We start from the raw sequence: 12,660 nt of genomic DNA, 5'->3' as shown, positions 1-12,660 counted from the left end.
CATGCGCTCCTGTCTCACCATGCCGAACAACAGAGTGAATTCCAGTCCTCCTTTTGAACTATCGACGTGATGCCTTAAACTCCTTAAACTTCCTTTTGTTTTAATAACGTGGCGATTTTAGAAGCATTACGGCCATATTCTTTGGCGAGATCAACCAAACGCATCCCTTTTTCATGCTTTTCTATTATCTCTTGCTTTGTATCTTGCTTTGCATCCTTTTATCTCTCGTTAAACTATCAGAACACCTCACAGGTCGAGAGCCGAGTGACGAGGACCCTGCAAAAACACCCATCTATCTCCACACAGAGGTCCCTCTTAGCCAATGGGATGCCAGGAACATACTAGGTAATAGCCAATGGCAGAGCAGCTATGAAAATGTTGCGTTCAGGAACCTGTGGGAGCTGCGAGTATCAGCACATATTTTATTTTTACCTTTCCTAAGTCGAAATTTCTTTTGTAACTAGAGGTAATATTTTCCTGCTGAGAAATTCGTAAGTAGAAAATTTCGTAAGTAGAGACATTCGTAAGTAGAGGTACCACTGTATATTTATTGTTGTCATCCCTCATCCTGGGTTGAGACACATCTGTAGAATAAAACTGAAACTGAAACTGAAGAAGATTCTTAAAAACAAATCAGAAACATTGATCCCAGCTAAATAATGAAACGTTTATATAATAATAATAATAATAATAATAATAATAATAATAATAATAATAATAATAATAATAATAATAATAATACTATAATCACAAAATCTCGATGACTTTTCACATTTGTGATGTTAGGTCACAAATCAAGTTTCCTTTAGTTTGCATGCTTTGAATCATCTACTTAAAAATGCACTGTGCTTGAACTTTTTTTGGTGGCACAGAGAAAATTATCATTTATTATCATTATGATTACAACTATTAATAAAGTTACAGAAAATAAAACTACAAATACATCCGACCCTTGATCAGTTTGATTAAAAGACAACATGATAAAATATGAGTAATTCAGACCTATGACCAGGCACTACAGATTATCATGTTATTATTTATACACAGATATGGAGGGAACAAATCACAGGCATAAAGCAGATACGTGTGTTAACTCTCTATTTATAAAAAATAATGATAAAGATTGAAAAAAAGATATTTATACTGGGTTTGAGCAGTCTCAATTTTTAAACACAGTACTTTGGCACCATCTAGTGACAAAAACAATAACACACTTTAATATATCAAAAAGATTTACATTCCTGTTGGACATTTTCAGATGGACATAATTATTTATTTTAGGGCATTTTAGGAACACTTTCAAAAAACCTGAAACATCTTCAGATTATGTTTGCAAACAGTGAACTTTACAGAAACAAGAAAGTAAAAGCCTTGAAAGTAAATGTGAAGCAAAAGTTCACATGAAGAGCCAGGCAGGACATATTTTAGTAAAAATGCGACACGTTCAAGTGATTTCAAATGTCAAGTCAAGCCAATTTTGTTTGCATAACCCTATATCAATACCAAATATTCTCAATACACTTTCCAAGAAAAGCAGGTCTCGACCATACTCTTTATTCTAGAGACCCAACAGTCCCCCATCACCCACCCTGATCCAAGATCAGACGATCCTGTGTTGACCAACGTGGCTTCAGGGTTTCTGACAACAGACAGCACCTTATTGATATCATACTTCAAGTTAATTTGTTTCTGAATGCACCAGAAGCGGCAATGTGGCGAGATGTTCTGCATAATTGTGATGAGCACATGTATTTCTACTTGTATATTTTAAGAGAATGTTTGTTAAACTCCAACAGTCGAGTGATATTTGTTAATCTGGAGGTTAGTAGCAATTAATTGGTTAAGCGTGAACATCTATCCACATTCAGTCTGCAAGTTTTTGTTTATAGACTGCATCTTTTAATTAAGATAAGGTGCCCAAAATAGTCCACCTCAGCATAATACTTTAATGTGGAGGGGAATAAATCTGTGCAGATCTTTGATCGTCCTTTTCTGAGGTGGATGAATCTGCTTTGATTTTGAAACTGAAGAGGGATAAAAGCAGAATGATAATCCTCCATAATCTAAAACCTTCTTGTAGGAAACAATACGGGACATTTTGTTCATGGACATTTTGTTCGTGGACTTTCTGTTCTGACGGCAGAACTTTTGGGTCAGAAACCCCCGTGAATCACAACAACAGTCTGGACATCTGCACTCAGCTTCAAATAGAGATCAAACCTCCCTCTGAGATTACAGGTCCTGGCCTCAAGTTGTAATTGAACAGTGGATCCAAAACACCCCCGGCTGTTTATGCACTATTTCAGCAGTCAGTGATATTTTAACTATCACCGTACAATTCCACACACCAGAGCAGGAAGGTGAAGAAAATAATTCCACTAGGTGCTGCTGTGTCTCACTAGAACCACCAAAAGTCATCAGTCTGAATGTCTAAATGTCATTTCTAAACGTCGGTAATGAGTTACGTCTCTATTTTCTATTCTTGATTGATTTACCTCTATTGACAGGTTTTTCAGCCCGTGGAGTTTGTTCATTAGCTGATGCACTCAGGGAGAAAGGGCAGCGTGCAGTTAGATCGTTTCTAATAAACTGACTTTGCTGATGTACAACAAACCACAAAATCCACTTTGAAAAGAAAGAAAGAAAGAAAGAAAGAAATAAAATGATCAGAATAAAATCACAACACACCTGCAACCTTCATTCTCATATCACTGGGAAGCTCTTGAGAGCACAGAGAGAAATTTGCAAACAAGCTGTGGGACCGCTCAGAGTCATCAGGTTCGTGTTTTCCAAACACGGAATAGACGCCCTGCAGGGTTTGTTATGGTCAGGGCTCAACTCAGGACACGTTTTCATCAGTGGACAGCAGGACTCCATCTATCTGGCTCTTTAATTTGTGATTGCATGAATATTGCAATCTGTTTCTCCAGCTTTTCATAACACGCATCAGACTTTATGTGCATCTGTTTCTGCGAGTATCAGCCAGAACAGAGGTACCTTGTGTTGTATAACGTCGGGTGTAAGGACTCGTCTCATGTGCAAAAAATACCAGGATATCAGGAGTATTAAATGCAGAAAATAGTAACATAACTATATAAAATTAAATGTAATATGGGGGGAATTCTAGCTTCCCATTAGCTTGTTAGCTGAAGTAGATAGACTTACAGATATTTCCTGTTGGTATCATGTCTGTTCTCAACTATTTTTCTGTTTTGTATATGGATGAAAGTAAAGACAATATGAGAAGTCATGTCCTTAAAATACTCCTCTCATCTCTTGTGTAACTGGGTCTGGTTTTAGATTCGTCCCCTCAGGAGCATCCACAGTGGTCGACCACCATCGATGGGATTTTGCCGTAGATGATCTGCTCCTTGCGGTTGAAGTACAGCATGTTGATGGGGGACATCTTGGTGGGCGTGCAGCAGGGCCCCGCGGTCCCTCGAGGATTGGCCTTGTTCACCAGGTGTGCATGTGGGTACTGCTGAAGGTGCATGAATTCACACTCTCCTGAGCAATAGTTGGCCCGGTATCGCTTGGGTGCAATGATCCAGTCCCAACCGAACTCCTCAAAGTCGACGGTGAGGGGATATCGGCAGCAGCGAGTCTCTGCAGACTCCTCATCACAGTTCAGGCTGGAGTCTCTGCGGGACCTCTTGGGGCTGTCGAGGATCTTCACTTCGATGAACGGTTGCTGGAAAAAAACGAAGATGTCCCAACAAAGCAATTACTAAACCAATTGCATCCAGAACAGATGGATCTATGTGCTTATTTGCTAAAAATTACATCAGCCATGTGGCTTTGCTTAGATTAACTACAGCTGCTTGTATTTCAGTCCACAAGTTCCACTATTTGTGTAAGAGATAAATCTCAACTCACCAGACCTTCCTCTCCAGGCTCCGAGGAGGTGACTGCGAGATCTTCTCCTTTGGAATCAAAGGCGTTGATCTCAATGCCGTAGTTGGTCTCGGGTTGACGCAGCCATGTCTGCAGCAGAGACTTGATGTCAATGCTCTGCCAGGAGCTGGCGCCGGTGTCCGTGTGAATTTTCAGGGAGCGGACTTTGACCCGGGTATTGTTTCCTTCCTTTCCAGGTTTGAGGCGGGAGATCTGCAGGAAGATGGAGGTGAGCACGTCAGCCGGCCGCAGGTGAACCCACAACTGAGCTCGCAGGATGTTTTTGGGTTGGATCTTCGGGCTGAGGCTGAACAGACAGCAGGAGGACAGTTCATCCTGGGTGATTGGATTTTCTGGAAGACATCATTAAAAAAATATGAAATTATTTTTTAAATACAAATTTAGTCTTGTGAAAACAAATATTTAGGTCAAATCAAGAGGAGAAATGTTCAAAATTAAAGAGACAAATAAAATAAGCCATCAGGAGAGTGATAGAAATAATTTTAGAGCACATAAATAAACCCATTTATAGCCTGATGCAAGATTGATATAATTCAATGATCAGAATTTTATAAAGGTTAATAGTGATGCATAACTGAGATATAATTCCTCCTCTGCACATAATTAACATTATCAGAGCACGTGAAAACAAACATGAATAAAAATATATCTGATCAATAATGGGTAGATATCCTATGTTTAATTACGTAGGACTTTTACAGAGTTCAAAATTGAGATATCCACACACTTTTCTTTAAAGTTTAAAAGTTAAACTCTCATTTAATTCAAGTTAAATATTTAATTGCAAACTATTTCATTTAATTATCAAAAGCATGTGGAAAAAATGTGTGTTTTGGTTTAAAACTGACCATAACTTTAAAAATCACTATTTTGGATCTGTGCGTAAATTTGTTTTTACGCACAGATATTTTTCTATATTCTTCTGGTTCAGGAAAGGGGACAACGAGAAAAATCCAGAGTCGATTTGTGCTATATTTACGCTTGGTGGCCATTGTGATGATGGTTTCCGTCGTGGCGTGGTCCTCGTCCTCCACTCGCGGGTCATACTGGTCCAGGAGCTGCGTCAGAGGAGGCGCTTTGGGCAGCACCTGGCGGATCATGTCGCGGCTGATGTTGGGAGCCTGTTCGAGCCGCAGGATGCTGAGGATCTGGGACTTGATGCTGTGGAGCCTCATCTGCTTGCTGTGCTCCCGGAAGTCGCAGGCCGAGCACTGCTCTCCGCTCTCGGCCAGCAGCTTGGAGGTCTGGTTCATCTCCACGGAAAATCCCGCAGAGAGGAAGACGCTCACACTGAGGAAGAGGAGCATTCTGGACGAAAGACGCGGTCAGCGCAATGACGCTGTCTGATATAAGTCTGTCCCAGAAGCCTTCTCAATTCATGATTGGCTGCGAGGAGGACCTTTTTTTAATCAGAGGTGATATTTAAAGAGGTAGTAAAATTATTTATAAAGGAAATCAAGCTTGTCTGAAAACCACTGGACAGACTGAACATTAAAGTTTGAATTTTATGACCGACTGGATCTGATTTTCTTTATGAGAACTGTAAATTGTGAGGCTTTATAAGGACAGCTTTAGGAGAATCAAGCCTTTTAAATTAAAATCAGTCTTTCAGGCTGTAAAGTTTACCTGCTGCTACTTTATGGTAAAATACTTTCTCTTTGTAAGAACCCCTCGGGATTCACTGTCTTCTTGTGTTTTCAGTCTGTTTCAGTTTGAACAGCAAGGATTGAGAACCTACATTTGAGTGTGGGGTAGGGGTGTCACTAACTGATCAGGTGGTACAGGTTGACCTGCTCCTCCCATCCCACCCACCATAGCAGGAGTCACCTGGTTCAGCAGCTGTGAAGGTGGAACAAACCCACTGTGAACCATAGAGGAGCTGCAGCACAAAGCAGGTAAGAGATCAGAACTCTTCTTCATGCCTAGGACGTTTGTGTTTGAAAGAAGAAGCTGTTGCGGGTTTTATGCGTGAATGTACTTCATAAAAGTTTAATTGTCAGACGCTGTCGTGAGCTGAGGATTTTACCGACCGGGTCGTCTTGATTTTATTGTTGCTGGTTAAACAGGAGCTCGCAGGCCATGTCTGATGTTTGACATCCAGGTTCTTGTGGTTCTGTGCAGTTCTGGGGATGACATGGGACTTCACGAGTCAACTTGCTGGTCCTGCTCCAATAAGCAGGAGATGATCAGCGACAAGCAGGGAGAATGTTTGTCCAGTCCAGAGGTCACAACAGCTGACGGTTCTTCAGAACCTCGGTCAGCCAGCCAACCCATGTTGGATTATGCTCAGAAGATGTCAGAGGATATCCTGTCCCAGGCTCTGCTGCTTTGCTGGGAGCTGGAGATCCATTATAAAGACTTTCCCTTCATGGACGTGGAGTGTGAATATGTGATATAAGCTGTTTGAGACTGAAACTACACTGACTAATAGCGATAACCTGATGGTCTGAACCATCTATCGTGTGTGACTTCATTTACCTTTTGCTCAGGTAACGTCAGGCCTCAATTGTTGGAGTAGGGGAACTGTTTTGTGTCGGATTATTCCAACAAATTCTCAAACGTATCATTTAGAGGAGGTTGAGAATGCAGTAAACCATCCAGCTGTGACAAGACCGATCATTTCCAGTGAGAACATGACAGCCGTCAGACTGGACCACCTCGTCATTCCACATGTTGACTCTGTCTGGACTTGAACTAGAACCAGAGGTTAAGTCAATATTTCAGAACTGTGTATTTTTAGACAGGAGCTCACAAAGTCCAACATTCATGCTAACATACCTCTTTGACTTCTGCAACATTTCATAACAAACAACTTTTAACAGAGAATCTACTTTCATGATAAACTGGTTTATTTATTGCAGGTTGACAAACAGGAAGTCTTTATGTGTGACCCCAGGTGGAGGCCTAGCTCACACCTCATTTCCTTCTCATTATTATTTACTGCAAATGAGTAAATACTGGCAAATAAAGCCTTAAATAATGTCAAGCTTTACATTTAACAAACAAATTAAAGGTAATATCAATATGCTGCTCTCAGTGGCTAATTTTCTTTTGTCAGACTGTTGAGTTTTATGTATTAGCAGCATTATTTGATTAATAATTTTAATGAATATCTATAAAAAAGGAAAATAAGATCAGCAAATTTTTTTTCAGTGCACAACTGCTCTGATTATCCATCCCATAATAGAAGCCCTTTTTTTCCTGACTTAATTTGGGACAAAGAATCTCAAAACTAATCCCAATAAGACAACTAATGTAATCAATAAATAAAGAAATGTAATATTTATTTTGCCTCATGTAAAATGAAGACACACCCATATTTGACAGGTGACTCATCCTGAACGTCTCTGACGCCTCGAGCGCTGACACGGAGCCCCACCTTCACACACCTGTGTCCTGAGACAGGTTGAACTTCAGCCTGAGGAGTCTCCTAATCAATTAAAACTGCCATTACAAAGGATTCTCATTGATTTCAGAGGATAAATAGGTGATTTCAACTGCTTTCCTATGTCTTTCTGTAGGACTCTATGCTAACCCCCACTATGGTTAGATATTAAACAATTTATTCCGTTTTTGTTACAAGAAAAATGAATAAAACAACACTTTAAAATGTTTTTTTTTCTCTAGAATATTTCAGTTGATGCAGAAATACAACATTCCATCTCCACCCATTACACCAGATGAACATTCTGTGGTCAGAATGACACGTTAACTATTGGTAATTGCAGTTCGCTTGCATGCAAGCATCCTGCCAACTCCCTCTAGGAGTTTGGTTGATGAACACAGGTTGAAGGCAGCTTCCTGAAAGTAAAACACAGACTACAGAGAAACACGTCGATCGTGGTATCTGCTTCATGGACAAGTTTGAGGTCAAGTTTTAGAGGATTAAAGGTAGGCAGGGTGTCTCAGGCCAAGACAAAATTAAGCATAATTCTCACGTCCAGTTTTGTCAGAATCAGCTCCAACAAACAAACAAATGTTTCTATATTAGTGGTCACCGAACATCTAGACTTCCAAACCAAATCCAAATTTTTTTATTCCAGAAACAGCACAAGACGAAGACGTCAGATTTCAGCAAATCACAAGATTTATTGGACAGACAGAAAGAAATGATCATTCACTCTACAGAAGGTTCAGATCTGACCCAGAATAAGTCCAACCATCAAAGACAATGAAGAACAACACTAGTGTGTTTGACCACCTACTGGATGACTTCTGGTCTTTCAGAACATTCAGAGTTAAACACATGTGAGAACATGCAGAACCATACGTTTAAGTGACCTGACTCCATTATACCAGCTAAACAGTAAATGGATCTTTAAAGCACAGTTTTAAGTATGTAAAATGATTACATGATAGAGAAAACACCATAATTATTGATGCCGATAACATGATTGATTGATTGACTGATTAACAGCATTATGGAACCCAGTGAGTAAATAAAAGCAGAAAAGCAAAACAATGAAATTTAAAGCCACAATTATGAGATAGAAAAAGTCCACTGATGTTTAAAATGCAGCAAAGCTCCTACACTCCTTTTAACTGTTGCTTATTTAATATTCATTTATACTTAATTAACATCCTTAGACATTATATAGGAAGTTAAAGTTCAATCAGAATTGCGTGGGTTTAATTTGATCACTTTTGATTGATGATGAGGATTTTTATCCTTCAAATTCCAATGTTCCTAAAAGCTTGCCTCAGGGATGTCTTACAATTCCTGGTGGGAAATAATTCACTAAGAAAATCTTCTTGTCTCTCAGAATAAGAAGCTGATGGATTTTATCAAAGGAACATCTTTTTTCATTCTAAAAGTTTCATTTTCTTTGTCCACGACCACGACCACAACCACGCCCACGCCCACCCCCACCTTCCTGGTTTTCTCGGTTGCGCCTGTGTCTGTGCCTTCTACGCCTGCCACCAGGCCCTGGACCCTGTCCACCCTCTTCGTCACTGTAACTTTCACTCCCACTGCCACTCTCATCAGAGGGCCCACGACGACCAGGGCTTCCATGATGAGGGCTACTCCTGCCCTTGCGGCCATAGTCATCACGATCAGGGCTACGCCTGCCTTGGCGGCCATAGTCATCACGATCAGGGCTACGTCTGCCTTGGCGGTCATAATCATCACGACCAGGGCTACGCCTGCCTTGGCGGCCATAGTCATCACGATCAGGGCTACGTCTGCCTTGGCGGTCATAATCATCACGACCAGGGCTACGCCTGCCCTTGCGACCATACTCATCACAGTCAGGGCTACACCTGCCTTGGCGGCCATAATCATCCCGACCTGGGCTACGCCTCCCCTGGTGTCCATTGTCTTCATGGTCAGGGCTGCGCCTGTAATCTTTGTGATCACCCCCATCGCGACGGTCGTTGCTGTGTTCATCAAGGCCGTCTGCAAGGGAGATCAGGCTGAAGTCAGAGTCCGGCTTCTCTGTTGTAGCACCAACCAAAGGGAAGAACTTGAAATGAAGAGCTTTAATACAGTATTATGACATGAAATATTGGTGAAGAGTTTCATACCGCCATCGTCTTTGAGGTGGCTGAACATCTTCAGTTGCCTGTTTCTTTGACACAATGCCTCCTGAGACTCTAAACAAAGGAAAACAGGGATGAACCGTTTCACATCAGCTAAACCAGTTTGACTTGTAGATTTCTGGCGCGACAAATGACATGACATGAAGAGAATGAAATGCAGGCAGCGCAGCAAATAATTCGAGGTCTTGTGAGGCCATCCAGGCAAAGATAGAGTGAGAATTCAGTGTACGATCTAATGTAAGGTTTCTCCTTTTTTCAGTTCAGTCAGTCCCGGGGTTGAATTTGAATTTAATAGCAAGTGACTCAGTTGGTGTTTCTTCACTTCATTTCTGAACTGAATAGACTTATTTTCTTTAGCAATATTTAAACAAAGTACAAAAAATGTCAGTGGTTCAAAGGAAAGCATGAAAAAGTCTTAAAGCTATTTTAATTAATCTTAAATATAAAATTCTTTCCTCATTTCTCTTGGATCTCTAATGACAGAAGAAGAGTTTGACTTACTTGAGCTTGATCGCAGACACCTCTCCTCCGTGAATGGATAAACAATGTTTTATTAACGCGTTTACGCCCCTGACGTCATCAGATGAGGTGGGTGGAGTTTGTTAATTTAATCCTCAATCCAACACGCCCCTCTCACCTGTTCTTCATCACAGGTATATATTTAATACCACAGACTGCCTCCTCCTGCTCCATCACTCCCTCCACCTGTTTGTGTCATATTTTTAATTTCAAAACATTTATTAAATTATTAATTTCGGTAGAAATGAGAGTTGTACGCGCCCACTAGGGGGCGACACGACATCATCAGATGGATGCAGGTAAAAATGAAGGGGGGGGGGGGCCGTCGGTAGATAAAACAACAGACGCTGATGTCAGGGAGCGTTTGGGTCGTCTGGACGGTGGAAGAAGCTCACAAAGGGGGACAGGGTCGACCTGTCAGGGATCAAACAGGACCGGAACCGGACGGACCTGCAGGGGTCTGTTTAGAGATTTGTGAGGCGTTTAATGTAAGTTAAACCTTTTATATCAGTAAGAAAGAATCTGATTCTTTATATTTTCTGTACTCGATTTGAGTTATTTTGCAGGTCCTTACAATTTGGTACAAGTTTCTTAATTACACAGGCAAAAAATGTGTTTAATATAAATACAAAATCCAAATGTTCACATTGAAGTTGAACATCTATACTGTTGGTGATCTTCTGCTGTGTCTCTATAGGATCCAGGAGCTTCTGCCTGAAGTGAACTTCACTATTTGGTGACAGCGCTCTGATGCTGATGGAGCCGCCTGAGGTGGAGGCATCATGGATGCCGTGGAGTACAGACATGACCTGAGAGTTTCAGCTGTCAGGATGAAGTGGTGCAAGGAGATGGATGCGTGGAGAGATGCAGAACCGCAGGAGGACGCAGAGCTGGTGGAGCTGCTGCTCCACGGCAAAGCCCCCTGGGGCTTCAAGCTGAGGGGGGGCAGCGAGCACCGAGAGCCTCTGGTCATCACAAAGGTGACGAGGTTACACAGGTTGGCAGGTTTATAAATGGAACTCAGCCATAGGGTCAAGTTAAATGAATCAAGATGAATTAGGAACCATTTTATGATCTTAGCCCTTAGAAATAAAACGTGGATGAGGCTGGACGCCCCCATCTGATAGATTTAATCGTCGCTCCTTCTTTATTCATGCTACCTGTGGTATTATTTCAGGTTTAACGTCTGCAATCTGCAGCAGACTCGAGCCGTCGTAGGCTACCTCAGGTTACAGGCGCTGCAGGGCTGAATTTTTAATAGGAGCACTCAGGTTGCCGGACGTCACTGGTGCTCCTGGATGATGGGGATGAAGCGAGGATGCGGGTATGGGTTAGGGAGACAGTTTCAATGTATTCTACCTGGAGGCGGCGTTAGCATGAAATGTACATTATAAATGACTGCACAGAGGGAAAACTACGTCTATGAATGAAAGTCAGATTATTTAGCAAGGTTAGCTGCTGTCACAGTTCAGCTGGACCTGAGGACCTGATTACTGTTTGCATCCTTCGTCCTGTGTGTGCAGGTGGAGGAGGGCAGCGTGGCAGCAGCCGTCTGTCTCCAGCCCGGCGATCAAATGGTGAGCGTGAACGGCTTTCCCCTCAGAGGATCCCGTCAGGAGGCCATCTCTCTGGTCAAGAGTTCCCACAAGACCTTGACCCTGGTGGTCCGAAGGTACCGTAAAAGCAGAGTGAGAGAAAGATGGGCCTCTTCTAGGTAGATCCATCTTCCAGCATCCGTTCCAAACTAAAACCAAAGCAGGCGGAGGAAGTTGTTTTTGTCCCATATGTCAGCTGGGTCGACACCAAACCAGCCCAAAATCAACAACTAGGAGACGAGTTGACCTTTGATCGAATTCATCTCACCACTCATTATATTGTTATTTCTTCCATTTAGCAGTTTGATTTCGTCTTAGTGAACACTTTTTCATAAGTCATCATTTTCTCATGCAGTCTTAATATCTTTCCATTTTGTTTTTGTTTTTTAGTTTAAGTCAAGAATTTTAAAGAAAAATCTTCTTCATCTCCTTTCAGCTTTTCCCTTCAGGGGTCGCCACAGCGAATCAGTTGCCTCCATCTAACCCTGTCTTCTGCATCCTCTTCTGTCACACCAACTATCCTCATGTCCTCTTTCACTATATCCATAAACCTCCTCTTTGGTCTTCCTCTAGGCCTCCTGCCTGGCAGTTCAAAACTCAGCATCCTTCTACCAATATATTCACTGTCTCTCCTCTGGACATGTCCAAACCATCTCAGTCTGGCCTCTCTGACTTTATCTCCAAAACCTCTAACATGTGTTGTCCCTCTGATGTACTCATTCCTGATCCTATCCTTCCTGGTCACTCCCAAAGAGAACCTCAGTATCTTCATCTCTGCTACCTCCAGCTCTGTCTCCTGTCTTTTCCTCAGTGACACTGTCTCTAGACCAAACAACATCGCTGGTCTCACCACAGTTTTGTACACCAAGAATTTTAAAGAAAAATAGTCATCTATAATGACAGTTAAACGTCCAGTGAGGTGATGTGTCAGTGACCCAGGCGCCTTTTAAAGATCCCTTCACCTACATTATGAACATTACACAGATCTTCCTTGTTCTCTTGACGTTCCAGCTACTGGTGACTAAATGGAACGCACCTCCACCTGTGGTTGTTTTCTACACGCTACTACTGGTCACTGACGTCCTGTCCT

General features: G+C 41.8%; 2 protein-coding genes across 3 annotated transcripts; both read right to left on the bottom strand.

The window, feature by feature from the left end:
• Positions 1-861: 861 nt before the first annotated feature.
• Positions 862-5,222, bottom strand: LOC137591235 (growth/differentiation factor 8-like). The gene is made up of 3 exons (XM_068309113.1): positions 4,895-5,222; positions 3,877-4,247; positions 862-3,691 (listed from the first exon to the last, which is right to left on the bottom strand). Exons 1-3 carry the CDS (start codon positions 5,220-5,222, stop codon positions 3,311-3,313), a joined length of 1,080 nt encoding a protein of 359 aa, XP_068165214.1. The 3' UTR covers positions 862-3,310.
• A 2,762-nt stretch (positions 5,223-7,984) lies between these two features.
• LOC137591236 (uncharacterized) lies at positions 7,985-9,988 on the bottom strand. 2 transcript variants are annotated; one of them, XR_011034635.1, is made up of 3 exons: positions 9,958-9,985; positions 9,442-9,510; positions 7,985-9,352 (listed from the first exon to the last, which is right to left on the bottom strand). XR_011034635.1 is itself a non-coding variant. In XM_068309114.1 (3 exons), exons 2-3 carry the CDS (start codon positions 9,445-9,447, stop codon positions 8,675-8,677), a joined length of 645 nt encoding a protein of 214 aa, XP_068165215.1. In that variant the 5' UTR covers positions 9,448-9,510; positions 9,958-9,988; the 3' UTR covers positions 7,985-8,674. The 2 variants fall into 2 exon arrangements, 1 of the variants encoding a protein (XP_068165215.1); XM_068309114.1 differs by having other exon boundaries at positions 7,985-9,313; positions 9,958-9,988.
• Positions 9,989-12,660: the final 2,672 nt, after the last annotated feature.

This window comes from Antennarius striatus, chromosome 24 (genome assembly GCF_040054535.1).
Source record: "Antennarius striatus isolate MH-2024 chromosome 24, ASM4005453v1, whole genome shotgun sequence".
In the NCBI taxonomy this organism is placed as follows: Eukaryota; Metazoa; Chordata; class Actinopteri; order Lophiiformes; family Antennariidae; genus Antennarius; species Antennarius striatus.
Note: the sequence above shows the minus strand (reverse complement) of the source record. Positions and strands in the feature narration are given on the sequence as shown.

Bases quoted from the DNA above. Each gene is read 5' to 3' on its own strand.
- LOC137591235 (XM_068309113.1), bottom strand. From the start codon at position 5,222: ATGCTCCTCTTCCTCAGTGTGAGCGTCTTCCTCTCTGCGGGATTTTCC. The intron at 4,248-4,894 runs GTAAATATAGCA...GATGTCTTCCAG, and splicing joins CATCACAATGGCCACCAAGC to AAAATCCAATCACCCAGGAT. The intron at 3,692-3,876 runs GTGAGTTGAGAT...GTTTTTTTCCAG, and splicing joins AGCCTGGAGAGGAAGGTCTG to CAACCGTTCATCGAAGTGAA.